Source organism: Loxodonta africana, chromosome 14, assembly GCF_030014295.1.
Source record: "Loxodonta africana isolate mLoxAfr1 chromosome 14, mLoxAfr1.hap2, whole genome shotgun sequence".
In the NCBI taxonomy this organism is placed as follows: Eukaryota; Metazoa; Chordata; class Mammalia; order Proboscidea; family Elephantidae; genus Loxodonta; species Loxodonta africana.
The window spans coordinates 87019291-87037695 of NC_087355.1; the positions used below are offsets into that span (position 1 = coordinate 87019291).

An 18405-nucleotide genomic window follows, 5' to 3' on the forward strand; every position below is an offset into this window, starting at 1 on the left:
TGACAATTGTGATGATGATAATGGTTGTGGTGGTGGTGGTAATGGTGGAGGTGATAGTGGTGGCGATGGTGGTGGTGATAGTGGAGGTGATGGTGGTGGTGCAGGTGATGGTGGTAGTGGAAGTGATGGTGGTGGTGGTGGTAATGGTAGTGATGGTGGTGATGGAGGTGATGGTGGTGGAGATTGTGGTGGTGGAGGTGATGGTTGTGGTGGTGGTGATAATGGTGGAGATGATAATGGTGGTGATGGTGGTGGTGGTGATGGTAGCGGTGGTGGAGATGGTGGTGGAAATGGTGGTAATGGTGGTGGTGATGATGGTGGTAGTGGTAGTGGTGATGGTGGTGGTGTTGGTAATGGTGGAGGTGAAGGTGGTGGTGGTAGTGGTGATGGTGGTAATGGTGGTGGAGACGGTGGTGGAGATGGTGGTAGGGGAGGTGATGGTGGTGGTGGTAGTAGTGGGAGCGGTGAGGTTAGTGATGGCAATAGTGATGATGATGATGGTAATGGCGGTGGTGATGGTGGTGGCGGTGTGGGTGGTGGTGATGGTGGTGGATACAGCAGCAACAATTACCTGACTTCTGAATTTTTACCCATAATTGGCTGTGGGAACTTGAAAACTGTTGGCGAAGGCAAGTTTTGCAGCAATAAAGAACTGTTTTATTAACAACAAACCTGTTTCTTGTCATTTTTATATCTTCTCTTTTAAATTGCTACCCAACACAATATCTGGATAAATGTTTGTAATTTATCATGGGGGCAGATTTTTCAAGCCATTCTGAATGCCAGGATGCTGAGCGGGACGGATGTTTCCAAGGCTGCCAGTTGGCCCACAGAGAAGAGAGAGGCTATAAATTCAGTACAGCGATTCCTTCCCAGCCAGGGTGAGCTGACACAGCCAATGGAGGGGCCGTTAGCAGATGAAAGGATTGCTTGTGCAAGAGAGTCTACTATGTGCCATATGGTCTTTTGCTCAGTGCCTGTTCTCCACGCCTCCAAACGTCAGACATGATTATCTTCTACTGGTTAGAGCTGAAGCCAGGTGCTCCATGAAAACCTGGGGTATCCTGACATACACCCTGGTTTCATGCCATGAAATGAATCGAACAGTAGCCTATCATATAAATGATGCTGTTACCATCTGGTGGAGCAGGAAAAGGCAGGCGAAAGGCTTTAAAAATTGAAAAGTAAAACAAATTTAGCCCAGGCTGCCACTGACAAAAGGCCTCCTGTGTTTCTTCCCTCAAACCTGCTAGAAACCAGAGCTGGTGGGCACAAGAGCTTTCAGCAATAATAAGACCCTCAGCCCCAAGGGAAACAGCCAGAGATGAAAGCAAGGTGTGTGCGCTGTGTCAAGTGAACGGGCACTGTGTGTACAAGAGGTCCTGCGTCTGGAGAGATGGATCCATGACAAGGACTCTAACTTCCTGTTTAGAATTCTGGTGTGGAACGAACACTCACATGCACGCACACGTGTGCACAGCATCCGGAAGCAAAAACTGTGAAGGGTTTAGAACCAGGTGGACCTGAGTTCTAACCTATGCCCCACCACTTACAATCTAGGTGACATTGGGCAATTTGGTTTATACCTTTACCTTTTGGTTTCCTTTCATGTCTAATAGGATCCTGTGACAGTTACATGAGAAACATGAAAGCTAGAAAACTACAGCGCAAATGGCTTGCATTGGACTAATAATGTAAAGGTTGGCGCTTTGGACCCAACCTGCAGTGCTGCCAAATAAAGGCCCGGTGGTCTGCTTTCATAAAGGTTACAGCAAAAAAACCCTATAAAGCAGTACTACTCTGTAACACATGGGGTAGCTATGAGTCAGACTCTACTTGATGGCAATGGTTTCTTTTTCTATATAACAACTATTCAATCAGTGTTAGTTCCTTTCTCCCTTATATTAATTCTGTGTATATAGATATATTCTATTTTTAAAATGTGCTCTTAAATCAAATACATCATGAGAGATATGGGACACCCCCATCCTTAGACCATCTCAAGAATAGATATGATGCACTGAACACTAGTGACCAAAGACCAGACGAGTTGTGGAATAATATCAAGGACATTATACATGAAGAAAGCAAGAGGCCATTGAAAAGACAGCAAAGAAAGAAAAGACCAAGATGGATGTCAGAAGAGACTCTGAAACTTGCTCATGAACATCGAGCAGCTAAAGCAAAAGGAAGAAATGATGAAGTAGAAGAACTGAATAGAAGATTTCAAAGGGCGGCTCGAGAAGACAAAGCAAAGTGTTATGACGACACATGCAGAGAGCTGGAGCTAGAAAACCAAAAGGGAAGAACATGCTGGGCATTTCTCAAGCTGAAAAAACTGAGGAAAAAATTCAAGCCTTGAGTTGCAATAGTGAAGGATTCTATGGGGAAAATATTAAACGACGCAGGGAGCATCAAAAGAAGATGGAAGGAATACACAGAGTCATTATACCAAAAAGAACTAGTCAATGTTCAACCATTTCAAGAGGTAGCATATGATCAGGAACTGACGGTACTGAAGGAAGAAGCCCAAGCTGCACTGAAGGCATTGGCAAAAAACAGGGCACCAGGAATCGATGGAATATCAATTGAGATGTTTCAACAAACAGATGCAGCGCTGGAGGTGCTCTCTGGTCTATGCCAAGAAATATGGAAGACAGCTTCCTGACCAACTGACTGGAAGAGATCCATATTTATGCCTATTTCCAAGAAAGGTGCTCCAACTGAATGTGGAAATTGTCAAATAATATAATTAATATCACATGTAAGCAAAATTTTGCTGAAGATCATTCAAAAACGGCTGCAACAGTATATTGACAGGGAACTGCCAGAAATTCAGGCTGGTTTCAGAAGAGGACATGGAACCAGGGATATCATTGCTGATGTCAGATAGATCCTGGCTGAAAGCAGAGAATACCAGAAGGATGTTTACCTGTGTTTTATTGACTATGCAAAGGCATTCGGCTGTGTGGATCATAGCAAATTATGGACAACATTGTGAAGAATGGGAATTCCAGAATACGTAATTGTACTCATGAGGAACCTTTACATAGATCAAGAGGCAGTTGTTCAGACAGAACAAGGGGATACCAATTGATTTAAAGTCAGGAAAGGTGTGCGTCAGGGTTGTACCCTTTGACCATGACTATTCAATCTCTATGCTGAGCAAATAATCCAAGAAGCTGTACTATATGAAGAAGAATGAAGCATCAGGATTGGAGGAAGACTCATTAACAACCTGCATTATGCAGATGACACGACCTTGCTTGCTAAAAGTGAAGAGGACTTGAAGCACTTACTAATGAAGATCATAGACCACACCCTTCAGTATGGATTGCACCTCAACATAAAGAAAATAAAAATCCTCACAACTGGACCTATAAGCAACATCACGATAAATGGAGAAAAGACTGAAGTTGCCAAGGATTTCATTTTACTTAGATCTGCATTCAACAGCCATGGAAGCAGCAGTCAAGAAAATAAACGACGCATTGCATTGGGCAAACGAGATGCAAAAGACCTCTTTAAAGTGTTGAAAAGCAAAGATGTCACCTTGAAGACCGAGGTGTGCCTGACCCAAGCCATGGTATTTTCAATTGCATCATATGCATGTGAAAGCTGAACAATGAATAAGGAAGACCGAAGAATAATTGATGCCTTTGAATTGTGGTGTTGGTGAAGAATATTGAATATACCATGGACTGCCAAAAGAATGAACAAATCTGTCTTGGAAGAAGTGCAACCAGAATGCTCCTTAGAGGCAAGGATGGCGAGGCTACGTCTTACATACTTTGGACATGTTGTCAGGAGGGATCAGTCCCTGGAGAAGGACATCATGCTTGGCAAAGTACAGGGTCAGTGGAAAAGAGGAAGACCCTCAACGAGGTGGATTGACACAGTGGCTGCAACAATGAGCTCAGGCATAATAACAATTGTAAGGATGGTGCAGGACCGGGCAGTGTTTCGTTCTGTTGTGCATAGGTTTGCTATGAGTCGGAACAAACTCATTGGCACCTAACAACGACAACAACATCATCTTTAGAAAGAAGAGGTGCATCATAGTTGATAGGGTCACGTCTTCAGTTTGTACCTACTCATGAGAGAGAAACCAGAAAGGATTGAGAACGTGATCAAGAGAACCAAAGAGATTATCACCAGCTCATGGGAAGAGCAGGTCAGGGACCTGAGTGACCTTGGGCATGCCATCTAATCACGGACCCCTCCCATCATGATGAGCTCACAACCTACTCCTTCTGAAGTCTACGCTCCAAAAATCTACTTCCAAAAACCAGTCAATGGAAACCTGGTGGGTCACAAGAACAAAGCAGTCTTAGAAGAAACACAACCAAAACCCTTAGAAGCAAAGATGTGAAGACTTCAGCTTACTCACTTTGTACAGGTCATTGGGATAGACCAATCGTTAGACAAGAACACGACGTTTGGGAAAGTAGAGGGTTTCAATGACTGACAATGTACAATTTTTTTAAGCAAAGCCTTTTTTTCTTTTTCTTCTTTTTTGTACAGAGGCATCTAAGCTATTTCAAGCAGCACTTAGTGCCACAAAGCAAGAAAAATGCACAGCAAGAGACCAAGTTCCCGTCTTTCACATGGGATGTTCTCTGTCCAAGGTTACAGCGCAGGTGACCAGGCATCCATTTATGGGCTCATCCTTCTCCTTGCACCACTGAATTCTGCCCGCTGCCCAGAGGGAAACACTCGTGAGTACCCTGACGGTATTAGATGTTTTTAATGTCACTATGGAGTTCCTGAATGGAGCAAACAGTTAAGTGCTTGGCTACTAACCAAAAGGTTAGAGCTCGATTCCACCCAGAGGCACCTCAGAAGAAAGACCTGGTGGCCTATTTCTGAAGGATCACAGCCACTGAGAACCCTGTGGAGCACAGCTCTACTCCGACACGTGGGTCGCCCTGAGTCAGAGTCAAGTCGACAGCAACTGGTGTAATGTCACTATACACTTACCTTCATTTCATATGCTTATATATCATGTTTATATATGTTTATATACACAGAAAATTATCTATGTTACAGGTGCCAGGCACTCTTTTAAGTACTACAGATACAAAAGTAAAGAAGAAAAAGGCCTTGCCCTTGGGGACTTATATTCTCGTGGAGAAAACAAAGATAAGTTCTCCAATAAGAAAAATATGAAATAATTCTGCTGCAGGAAATTAAAATAGGGTAGTGTGAGTGGCATTTGGGATGGACGATTAGGGTCTGACAGAATTTTTAGGGTAAATCAATCTCCTAGAAATTTTTTAGCGTTCAGGGTGGCCTGAAGCTAGACTGGTTCTACTGCCTGAACATTCCAGGGTTCAGATGCCACCTGCAGCCTACCCTCTTGAGCCAAGTGACAGCACTTCCCCCCAAGTGCTCCCTGGTAGACCTGTCCTTAATGCTTAGCTCCCACCACCCCTCTGTCAGTGTGTTGTACTGTGTGGCTTCTGTGTTGCTGTGATGCTGGAAGCTATGCCACCGGTATTTCAAATACCAGCAGGGTCCCCCGTGGTGGACAGGTTTCAGCAGAGCTTCCAGACTAAGAAAGACTAGGAAGAAAGGCTTGGTGATCTACAGACTAAGAAAGACTAGGAAGAAAGGCCTGATAATCTACGTCCAAAAATCAGCCAATGAAAACCTTATGGATCACAAGGACAAATCAGTCTTAGAAGAAGCACAACTAGAATGCTTCTTAGATACGAGAATATTTGAGACTTTGGCTTCTTTACTTTGTACATGTCACCAGAAAAGACCAATCTCTAGACAAGAACATGATGTTTGGTAAAGAAGAGCGTTGTCAAAAACGAGGGAAACCCTCAGTGGGATGGGCTGACACAACAGCCACAAGAGTGGGCTCAAACATGCCAACGATCAGGAGGAAGACACAGGACTCGGCGAAGTTTCGTTCTGTTGTACATAAGGTTGCCACGAGTCCAAGTCAGCTGGACAACGAACGACAATTATGGCCAGCTCAGACATCCAGGCAGAAACTGAACTCTCAGAAGGAGAAATGCAGAAACCTCTCTTCCTCCCCACCTGGGAGGGGGGATCTCAAACGGGCCATTACCACCTAACCCCCTGCAGGTGGCTACGCGTCTCCCACAGCTGGGGGAGCTGGCATGGAGGGTGCTGACACCTAGGTTCTTCCCTTTCGCTATGTCATTGCGGAAAAATGCCAGCTTTGTCCAAATGAAGGTATCTGCTTTGCCAGGAATCATGCTGTCTGTTGCTAATCTCTAAAATAAAGGGCCTGGTTTCCTGTCCCCACCCTGTGTTTTTGTCTCTGCTTTGTGACTGTCATTGTTCCTCTCTTCCCTCTGAACAGCCTGTATGGGGTGACACTAACGTTGTCTTCTGGGTGAAGTCTCAGAGGCAGCTGATGAGGAGGAAAGGCCGGGTTCCGGCGAGGGAAGGAGGAAGAGCAGCTTTTGAATAAGCCATTCTGTCTCTGGCTTTCCTGACTCAGCCAGAGGCGTCTGTGCGGGAAGTTGCTGCCAAGCCCGCACTGACACCACAGTAGTTTCTGCTCTGTTTTTCATTTGGCGCAGCCACTGAGCCAGCAATATCCACGGAGGAAACACAGTCTGAATCATGGAGTCATCAGTGACTATCAGAGGCCCAAACAAAACGACCCAAATCCACTGTCACCGAGTCAATGCCAACTCATGGTGACCCATGTGTATCAGAGTAGGGCTGTGCTCCATAGGGTTTTCAGTGGCTGTGATCTTTAAGGAAGTAGTTCACCAGGCCCTTCCGTGGCGCCCATGGGTGCATTCGAACCTCCAGCTTTTCCATTAGTAGCTAAGCATGTTAGCCATTTGTGTCCCACAGAGACCTTCACAGAGGACCAAGGGCCCCCCAAAGACACACTGTTCATCATTTCCCATTTACTAGAGGACATAGGACAAGAAGGAGCCCCCCTCTGTGCCCCACTGCCCCCAACCCGTTATACTGTCATCACCCTGCCTGGTAACTCCTGGCTCACTCTCCTGCCTGCTCTGCTAGACACCTGGGCCTTCAGGGCCCCAGTTTTGTCTTTTCCTTGGTATCCCCACTGCCTGACATATGTTCTGCACCAGAATGGGTGCTGAGAAGCCCCTTGTTCCTCCCAGCCCCTCACCTGGGGTCTGAGCCACCAACTTTCTCATTGGAGCACTGGGTAGCCTCTCCACTCGGCCTCTCTCTCTCAACATGGCAGCCCCAGGTGCCTTTAGGATATAGACACACCATGCTGCCACTGCACCCAAACCCTTCAGAGAACAAACTGCAGCCAAAGTGCATGAGGCAGCTGGGGAATACTGAACTCCAGCTGAATACGAGATGAAACCTCAGGCATTATTTTTCAGTGACTTACGTGGGTTAATGGTGTTATGGTTCTGCTTCTTTTAGGGTTCCTTATGTTTTAGAGATACACACTAAACTATTTAGAGATGAAACGATGTGGTGACGTTTGGGATTCCTTCAAACTAACCCAGTGGTGGGTGGGAGTGGGTGCTGGTATAAATAAAACAAACTGTCCATCAGTTGACAAGGGTTGAAGCTGGCTGTTGAGTATATGGGGGTTTATTTCACTATTCTTTCTACTTTTGTATATGTTTTGTTTTCTTCATAATAAAAAGTTTTCTAAAATGCTCAACAACTCCACATTTCACTCACAGTAACAGACTGTGTCCCTGCAATGCCCAAGAGATCTGACGTGAACTCATTCCCTGGGTCTCTACTTCACTTCATCGCCTCCTACTGAATCGAGTCAATGGTACACAACTGCCCCTCTTCCTCTCCTCCAGTCACACAGGTCTCTGCTGAAAATGCACCTGCCTCAGGGTCATCACTCTGGTTGCTCCCTTTGCCCAGCATGCTCTTCCCTCTGCCCAGCATGCTGTTCTCTGTTCCCAGCATGCTCTTCCCTCTGCCCAGCATGCTGTTCTCTGTTCCCAGCATGCTCTTCCCTGTGCCCAGCATGCTCTTCTCTGTCTGTGTCCAGCACACTCTTCCCCCAGCTATCAGCTTGGACAACTCCCTCACCTTCTTAGACCAAGATAAACCCAATTTAGCTGATTTGATTGAGTTGATTACAACTCACAGTGACCCCGTGCGTGTCGGAATAGAACTATGCTCCAAAGGGTTGTTCCAGTGGCTGATTTTTCAGACATTCATGGCCAGACCTTTCTTCCAAGGTGTCCCCGGGTGGACTCGAACCACCAACCCTTCTGTTGGCAGCAAGAGCACTAATCATTTGCAGAGCCTATTCAAATGCAGTGGTCTCAAGAAGCCCTTCTCACATCACCGATCAAAATGGTACTTATCATGTTTTTTTCCCTTGCCTCCTAGGCTGTAAACATCGTGGGGCGCAGGGGTCCTTGTTCTGGTCGTTGAGCTACTCCACTCACCTAGAACAGTGACTGCCACCTGGTAGGTGCTTAATAGATATCTGTTGAATGGATGGAGATGTGGAAGGAAGGAGAGGGGAGAAGAGGAGGAGCAGGGATTGGCTAATCTGTGAACCACCCACTTCACTGAGCTATAGAATATCCAGTCTAAAGGAGATCATAATGATGACTGAGGCAGCCCCTGCCAGGTTCCAGGACCCCCACTTCCACCCACCTGGAGGTGGTCACTTGGCCTCTGAACAAAAACATCCAGAGGCAGTAAGCTGTCTACTCCCCAGAGCAGCCCATCCCATCCTTTGATGGTTATGGCTGTTGGACCATTGTCTACATGTACATGTCCTAGAAAAAGGGGCCCCAAGCTCCAGACTAAGAGAGACTAGGAAGAAAGGCCTAGCAATCTACATTCAAAAATCAGTCATTGAAAACCTTATGGATCACAAGGACAAATCAGTCTTACAAGGAACACAATCAGAATCCTTAGAAGTATAAGGGTTAGAGTTCATTCGGTTGCGTCCCTACTACGTGCCAGTTACCATGCTGGGAACTGGGGATACAGAGTTGAGTCTGGGTCCCAGCCCAGTTTGCTGTGGGGGCACCAAGGAGGGCACCTAACTCAGGTGTGCTCCTACATCCTTCTTTCTTAAAACATGTGGCATCGTGCCAGCAGTTGTGCTTATTGGTGAATCAAAACCATTTGGGGCATACCATCTAGGTAAGAAGACAGGTACTGAATTAAAGTAAATTAATTAAATATGATGCCATGAGATATGATGATACCCCATAATAGTATGAATGTTTTGATTAAAGGATCTAACAGCATGGTAGAGATAGCAATCCTTTCCCCCATTTTCTCTTGCTCTCAGGACTTAGTTCAAGCACCACCTCCTTCAGGAAGCCCTGGCTGGCTCCCAGGCTGCATCATTTGCCCCAACTCTGTGTTTCCTCAGGACTGAGCTGCCTTCTGCTAAGGCTCTGACCAGACTGGAATGCAAGTATCTGAATTTATGACTCACACAGACAGCTGACTCATCTTAGCTCCCCAGCCCCCAGCTCAAGACCAAGCATATACTAAGCCATCAATCCATGTTTGACGAACTGAATCTAACCCTTCATCATGATGCCAGTATTCACCCCAAGCTCACGAGGCTGGCACCACCTCCTCTGACCGAGCATCTAAAATGGCGGCCAGGGGTGGGAGTAAGTTGGGGCATCTGGAAGAGAAGACAGTTTACTTACTCGAAGACCTGGCAAACCAGGAGGTCCATCCTTGCCTTGTGGGCCCATTAGACCCTTTACGAGGGGGAGAAAGGAAGAAAAAAGAGAGAGAGAAGACAATGATAAATGCAGGGTTCAACAGCACAGGTTATGTTTTGCCCACTGATTCCCACTGGGTGGAGAAATACCAACCCGTTTCAACAGGGAAACTGGAAGCTCAGGAGGGAAATAGCATCTTACCCTTTCAGATTTCTATAAACCTTTAAAACGTGTACAGCGATCTCATCTAGTTAAATACATTTAACAGCCAAGGCATAAGCAACATATTCACAATTTACAGATCAAATGGCTAGCATTAGCGGTCTGCATAAAGTACATGCCAAAGTACTGTCTGGACCCAAGTGCTTTAAGCCCTTCTCCCTTTCCCCTGCAGCTCCTGCTCTCAGAAAGGACTGCTTGGGTTACCTGGTGCTCAGTCAACAGTGATACACAGAACAATACAACAGTCTTGCACAAAGAAATGAAATGGTCTAAGGTTAGTTTCAATTAAACAAAGAAACATTGGCCCAGAGAGGAGTCAGCCAGTCCCGATGTAAACCTTGCTCCTTCACCCCACCGGGTATCTGCTGCATGACCTTAGGCAAGTCACTTGACATCGTCGGACTCCCACTGGGTCATCTATGAAGTGGGAGAAATACTCCTACCTAGTGAGTGGTTGTGAGGACCACACGAAGAATGGATACAGAAGCCCTGGCTGACGGTGCCCTGACTTATACCTGAAGAGGCATGAGTTGTGAGTGGACAACTGAAACCCTTGGCTCTAGCTCTGAATCACCAACTTTCTGGTTGAATTTTGGCTGGAAACTACCTCTCTGCACTTCAATTTTCTCATCTTCAATAACTGTTATTATCACACTAGTAGCTAGTATTGCCAAATTTTGCATAACTATTAAGTGAGCTGTATTTAGGACCCAAAGGAGGCCTGATAGAGAAATGGTTAGGTGCTTGGCTCCTAACTGGAAGGTCAGTGGTTTGAACCCATCAACTGCTCCATGGGAAAAATGACCTGGCAAACTGGTCCCATAAAGATCTTATCTTCGGCAACCGCATGGGGAAGTTCTCCTGCCATATAGGATCACTTCGGGTTGGAAGTGACTTGACGGCACCCAACAATAACCACATTTAAGACTCAGCTCTTTTGACTCTCCTACTGTCTTCAGTTACTGTTGAGCCGATTCTGACTCATGTGTTGCAGAGTAGAGCTCTGTGACCTTTCAGGGGGAGATAACTAGGCCTTTCTTTCAAGGTGCCTCTGGGTGGATTCAAACTGCCAACCTTTCCTTTAGTAGCTGAATGCAAACCATTTGTGCCACCCAGAAAACTTTTCACTTCATAAACCAAAAAAAAAAAAAAGCCCATTGCCATCAAGTCGACTCCAACTCATAGCGACCCTATAGGACAGGGTAGGACTGTCCCGTAGAGTTTCTAAGGAGCAGCTGGTGGATTCAAACTGCCAACCTTTTGGTTAGCAGCCATAGCTCTTAACCTCTGCGCCACCAGGGCTCCTTTCTCTTCACAGCACCCTGTAAATGAATGGGTGGAGAGATGAGCTGCAGTCGTTAGTGGTGCACACCGAGGTCCCTCCTGACAAGGGCAGTTTGGTGGAGCTCAGGGCCAGAGCGAGGGCAGAGCCTACAGGAGTGAGCTCTCCGTAAGCATCAGGAGACTCCTGTACTTCAGCCACCCAGTTGGACCACCTTTATTCCACCCAAGCAGACATTCTGAAAGCACCGGAGCCTGTTTCCTTTTGGGGAAAGGAGAGACGCAGGCTTCCGGGGCTCTGCCAGCATTTGGATGCAGAGCTCGGCACACAGTTTCAGCTTAGAGAGAAGGGTACGTGCTCTTCTCTCTGGATTTGCTAAATACAAACTCCAAATTTTCCATTCTCAACAGGAGTCACTGGTGCCAGCTTCTCAATTCGATTCACTCTAATGAATATTTAAGGGAGCGAGGGCTCTGTGCAAGGCCCTGGGCTAGAAGCTGCTGGGGGCTCAGAAGAAATGACGATATCAGCGCTGGACTTAATAAGGCTTCATGGAGCCCTGTTTCCTACACTAATCCCTTTAATCCTCTTGACAAGTTTATGCAGAAGATATATTGTCGTGATTATATTATTATTTCCGGTTCCATTATCCATTTTCCAGGGATGAACCAAATGAGGAGGATCAGGGAGGTTGGGCAACGTCTCCAAAGACAGAAAGCTAGCTACTTGGTAGGAGAACTGAGACAGGAAACCAAAGCCTCTGGCTCTTAACCACAAGTACCTCCCACAGCCATGCCACTCTATAAGAGATGACGCTGCAGTCGGGTCCCACTTTGGGGACCCTCTTAAGTACCTGTCGTGGGGGCACCCCTGTGGAAGCATATGTCCCATTCCCACCCTGTAACAAGCACTGCAGATTTAAATGTAGGAATGGCCTTGAAAACCTTATAATCCCAGACCTCTCTTTTCCCCACTTTTTAACCAGGTCTTTGGGTAGGCCATTTGCCTCTTGGATACAGGGAATTGCATCACCAAGACCCTGTGTTGGGCTGAATCTCATTCCACCAAGACTATCTAGCTTAGAGGGCATCTTCAGAACCCTGGACATCTGTTGGGCGGCATGTTTGAGGTGTTCTGGAGTTTGAATGCACAGAAGGTTCAAGGTCCTCTGCACGTCCAGTAGCGTGGGCCACAGAAAGGACACACGCGGGAATTCTCAATGATCACCTAGACACTGCCACGTTTACTTGCAATTATTGCCTTTACTTGCCTGTCACCTTCATTGGATTACGAGCTGGGTCTGTGTGTTATCCACCCCTATTTAGTATTTTGCTTGGTATAAAGTTATTGTTGTTTGCCACTGAGTCAATTCCAACTCATGTAGACCTTATGTAAAATGTAGTTGTTAGGTTCTGTTGAGTTGATTTTGACTCATAGTGAGTCATGTGACAGAATAGAACTGCCCCACAGGGTTTTCTAGGCTGTAATCTTTACGGAAGCTGATCGCCAAGTCTTTCTCCCACACAGCCTTTGGGTGGATTCGAACCACCAACATTTTAGTTAGCACCCAAGCGCATAACCAATTCTGCCACCAAGGCTCCTTATGTAAAGTAGGTGGCCACAATATTTAACGCTCATTCTCTCCCTGCCTCCCCCATTTATGATAAACTCTGCATGTGAGGGAGGGCTGCCATATAGTCTTAGCCCAGATACCAGGAAGAGAGGTCAAGAGCCTGTCTCATGATTAAGCAGGGCTGGGCATCTTTCGTTTCTTATTCCTTGGTGGGAGCCCAAAGTAAATTATTTCTCCTTTACACACCTTAGACTAAGTGTCTTTGCACTAGTGATGGAAAGAGCATGGGCTTCAGGGTCAGACAGATCTGGGTTCAAAGCCCATTCTGCGTCTTCGTAGTTGTGTGACTTTATGCAAACCACTCAACATCTCTGCACCAATGCCTTCATCTGTAAAGGTGAAAAACAGCACCTTTACCCTTGCAGACACATGTATGTGTGTATGAAAATACACTATAGCATGCATGTTCAATACCTGCCAATTATGGTTCGGAGATATGCACGCATATGTGCACAGACTGAATATTGAGAACGCCCTGCATTATCTGCACTACCCAGCTTAAATCTCTCACAACAGTGGATGGCTCTGGAGATAGAGCCTGGGAGATGTTAAGCAACAAGACTGTTGTTGCTGTTAGATGCCATTGAGTCAGTTCTGACCCACAGGGACCCAATGAACAACAGAACAAAACACTGCCTGTTCCTGTGCCATCCTCCCAATTGTTGCTATGCTCAAGCCCACTATTGCAGCCGCTGTGCCCAACCCATCAGCAACAAGACTAAGGTTATAAAACAGAAAGTAATTTTTCTGATCTGAATGTTTTGGTATGAGGTTGTTGCAGTTATACTGGAATTACACATTTTCTAAGTTTCTTCTAGCTTTATCCTAGAAAAATCATACACACTTACCCTAATGAGGTAAGTGCTTGGATAACGTAATATGAATCTGATTCATGGGCATTTGAAAATAAGGGTTGTTTTATTTCTTTCTGCAAAATACCATTGTGAGGGAGCCAGGGGTGCACTGAAGAGGAGCAGGTAATGCGGCCCCTTATGGGTTTTAATGTACTCATATTGATTACCCTTCCTATCTGAATTCACTAGCAGCACAAATGATCCTGGGGTCCCTTTGAATGGCCTCTTCCCGAACGGTTATTTGTTGTTGCTGTCAAGTTGATTCCAACTCATAGTGACCCCATGTGACAGAGTAGAATTGCCCCACAGGGTTTTCCTGCCTGTAACCTTTACGGGAGCAGATTGCCAGGTCTTTCTCCTGCAGAGCCCCTGGGTGGGTTAGAACCGCCAACCTTTCAGTTAGCGACTGAGCACTTAACCACTGTGCCACCAGGGCTCCTCTGAAAGCAGGCTGCCTGGGTGTAATTCCAGTTCCACACCTGGTAACTGCATGCTCTGGCCAGGGATTTCACCTGGTTGGGCTCAGTTTCCTCCTCTGTGAAGATGGAGACACCGTATCTCCTCTGTGAAGAGGATGGTATGGTAAGCTCCTGGGATGGTGCAGTGCTCAGGTGTTGGATCGATTATTATTCTCCAGACCTAGAGATGTCCAGAGCCATTGTGGACTGAATTGTGTCCCCCTAAAAGATATGCTAAAGTCCTAACCCCTGTATCTGTGAACATGACCCTGTTTGGAAATAAGATCTTTGAAGATGTGATCAGTTACGCCAACACGAGGTCCTACTAGAGTAGGGTGGGTTCCAATCCCATCTGAGCACTGACCTTATAAAAGAGGAGGAGAGACACAGGGACACACAGAGGGATGATGGCCATGTGAAGCCCCATCTACAAACCCAGAATGCCAAGAAACCCCTGGGGCAGCCAGAAGCTGGAAGAGGCTAAGGAGAATCCTCCTCTAGAGTGGTCAGAGAGAGATGGCCCTGCTGACACCCTGAATTTGGGCTCCTCACCCCCAGAACTATGAGACAATAAATTTATGTTCTTATAAGCCACCCCCTTTGTGATATTTTGTTGCATCAGTTCCAAGAAGCTACTAGAAGAGCAGACCCTGGGCTGGACAGAGATGACTCACCGGAGCTCCTGGTGGCCCAGGTGGGCCCTGGTGACCCCGTGGACCTGGTGCTCCCTAGAACACAAGCCAAACACATGTTATCCATGGCCCTCCCTCCGTATGACAAGGTCACCACCACCATGGTACCTTCCCAACTGAGAGCTGACTTCCTGAGTTCCCAGTAGGTACCCGGAGGCACCTCGTGGGTATTTTCATTTGGCCAAATGTCAACTTGACACATCTCTGAAAGGCCCGATCCGAGCTCAGCGTGCAGTTTCAGCCCCAGGGATGTGGCCTGTCTATACCTGCTAACACCCAAAGCCCCATGGTTGGGAGGATCCCACAGCCACCTTACCTGCTCACCCTTCAGGCCCTCTTTCTGCACCTGAGAGACAAACCAGGCATCAGCGGAAAACAGAGGTTGGCAATTTCTTCCCAATGGTCAACCTCTCTCATCTCCACTAAGGGTGTTCACATGGCATGCGGCGATACAGCAATTTCTACTTTTCTCTGATTTCATCCCATTTTTAGTGTTGAAAACCTTTGATTCAACTCATGTTCTGCCCTAGTCTTACAAGTAAGGACTCTCCCAACGTCCTGATTCCAACAGTGGATGAGTCTGTGATCCCAACCACTGATGACTGTATGACTTACCACAGAGCCTGGTATGCCAGGGGGGCCAGCAGGTCCTACGTCACCCTGTGTAGAAGTGACAAATATTTCAGCAGATGTACTCGTCACCACCTTCTGCTGTTCCCACGCTTTTGAATGCCAAGCAGGCTTCCAAGCCCTTGCTTTTTCTTGCAAATTCCAGAGACCAGTTCCTTCTCTGCACCCCACTACATATAACATCATGATGACTGTCTTGTTACAATAGTCTCAAATGTTCTGCACCTGATTCTTATGTCTGCATGATGATTACAAGCTTCTAGCCTTGTTTTATCTGTTGCATATGTTCACCACAGTGCTGAGATCTGGTTGGTGCTCCATAAATACCTATTGGAATCAACTTGACAGCAATGGGTTTTGGGGCTTTTTACAACCACTTCCTGCTTGAAAACAGCCCTTCTCCTGCTATTCAGTGAGTACCTGCTTGTACCAGGCACTGTGTTAGGCACATGGGGGGTAGGTATAGCTTATGACATGTCTATTCCTGTGCCATTTTCATCACATGGGATGATCCCCATCCATTTTCACAAGTCACTGTAAACAGAAGACCTGACTCGTGGCTTCTGCTCCCTTGACACCAGGTCACCTGGGCTATGATGGCTGTGACCGGACCAGATTTCCCACATGTGGGCTACATATGCTTATTTACAGAGTACCAACCAGATCTAGGCACTGGGTTCAGTACATATTAGTTAATGTAGCTACATATAGCTAACTTATGAATCTTTTGAGGGTCAGAACTAAGTCTTTCTCCTTTTATTTATACCAGGTCTATACCATTAGCTTTTACTCTTTTTACTTTTATATTTATTGCTGTTATTATTATACCATAAAAAAGTGAGTTTTCAATAATAGTTCTGAAATTAATTAATCACTTCAAGGGTTTTGATCATCTGTCTAGGTAATCCTACCGAATATGAGATAAAATATTCTGACATATTGAATCATTAGTGAGAAAAACTAAGATTGAAGTATTCATCCATAATAATGCTGAGTATATAGCTAATAGGCATTGGAGATTTTCTATTCCAGAACTTGTTCTAAGGACTTTAACCTGGATTGGCTCTTTTCCCTATGACACCATCTTTCCCAATTTAGAGACAAGGAAGCTAAGGTGCAGAGATGTCTAGTAACTTGTTCAAGGTCAAAAACTAGGAAATGATAGAACCAAAAGTCTTTACTTGAATCATTTTATTTATACTATTTGGGTCATAGCTCATAGCAACCCTATAGGACAGAGTAGAATTGCCCCATAAGGTTTCCAAGGAACGGCTGGTGGATTCAAACTGCCAACTTTTTGGTTAGCGGCTGTAACTCTTAACCACTGCATTACCAGGGCTCTATAGGGTCGCTGTGAGTCAGAATCGACTCAACAGCAATGGGTTTTTGATTTACATGGGTAGCACATTTGCAGTGATCAATTTTAGCCATTATGGTAGCTAGCCACCAAGATGGCCCCCACTGTGGGTTGAGTTGTGTTTCCCCAAAAGATGCGTTCAAGTTCTAACCTTGGGTACCTGTGAATGCGACCTTGTTTGGAAATAAGGTATTTGCAGATGTAATCAAGTTAAGATGAGGTCATATGGGGGGGGTGGGGAGGTGATCCAATGGCTGTGTCCTTGTAAGGCGGGAGAGTTGGACAGAGACACAGCAGAGAGGCACACACAGAGGAAAGGGGCTATGTGAATACAGAGACAGAAATTGAAGTGATGTAGCTACAAGCCAAGCAATGTCAAGATTGCTGGCAACCACCAGAATCTTGGAAGAGGAAAGGAAGGATTCTTCCCCTAGAGCCTTCAGAGGGAGCACGGTCCTGTTGACACCTTGATTTCAGACTTCTAGCTAGCTTCTGGACAGTCAAGGTCACCCAGCATGGCACTTTGTTATGGCAGCACTGAGAGACTAACACAGCTCCCAAGGACCCTACGCACGTGGTGTTAGGTTAGTCTATGTGACCAGTAGCATACAGCGGAAAAGAAGGTATGTCACTTCCAAGATTAGGTGAAAAATGACTGTGGCTTCCATTTTGGTCACTCTTTCTTTCTCATTATGCACTCTGGGGGAAGCCAGTTTCCATGTTTGAGCAGCACTATGGAGAGGCCAATGTAATGAGGAAGTGAAGCCTCTGGCCAACAGCCAGCAAGAAGGCCTGCTAACGACCATGTGAGTGAGCTTAAAAGTGGATCTTCCATTCCAGTTGAGCCCTGAGATGCCCGAAGCTCTGGCCGATAGCTTGATCACAACTTCACAAGAGACACTGAGCCAGCACCACCCAGCCCCGCTGTTCCCAGATATCTGGCCCTAGAAACTGTGAGAGAGAATAAATGATTGTTGTTTTAAGCCACTAAAGTTTGGGATAATTTGTTATGCAGCAATGGGTAACTAATACACCCATAAAGCCGATTCAGTAAAACTCCTACTGTTGTTCTTGCTGGGTGCCTATGAGTCAATTCTGACTCATAGCAACCCCATGTGACAGAGTATAACTGCCTCACAGGGTTTCCTAGGCTGTAATCTTTGTGGACACAGACCACCGGGTCTTTCACCCTCAGAGCAGCTGGGTGGGTTTGAAATGCCAACATTTTTGTTAGCAGATAAGTGCTCAACCGTTGCACCACCAGGGTTCCTTATGGTAAAACCCTTGTTGTTGTTGTTGTTGTTAGGTGCCGTCGAGTTGGTTCCAACGCATAGCGACCCTATGCACAACAGAACGAAACACTCCCCAGTCCTGCGCCATCCTCACAATCCTTGCTATACTTGAGCTCATTGTTACAGACACTGTGTCAGTCCACCTCGTTGAGGGTCTTCCTCTTTTACGCTGACCCTGTACTTTGCCAAGCATGATGTCCTTCTCCAGGGACTGATCCCTCCTAACAACATGTCCAAAGTATGTAAGACGCCATCTCGCCATCCTTGCTTCTAAGGAGCATTCTGGTTGCACTTCCTCCAAGACAGATTTGTTCATTCTTTTGGCA

At 46.2% G+C, this 18405-nt stretch overlaps 1 protein-coding gene across 1 annotated transcript in view; it reads right to left on the minus strand.

The window, feature by feature from the left end:
* COL22A1 (collagen type XXII alpha 1 chain) overlaps positions 1–18405 on the minus strand; it is a 301234-nt gene that overhangs the window by 153020 nt on the left and 129809 nt on the right. The window contains exons 19-22 of the mRNA XM_064268112.1: positions 15416–15460; positions 15117–15146; positions 14783–14836; positions 9642–9695 (exon numbers count right to left, since the gene is read on the minus strand). Of these exons, the coding sequence (XP_064124182.1) occupies positions 9642–9695; positions 14783–14836; positions 15117–15146; positions 15416–15460 (183 nt within the window). The remainder of the gene's footprint in view (positions 1–9641; positions 9696–14782; positions 14837–15116; positions 15147–15415; positions 15461–18405) is intronic.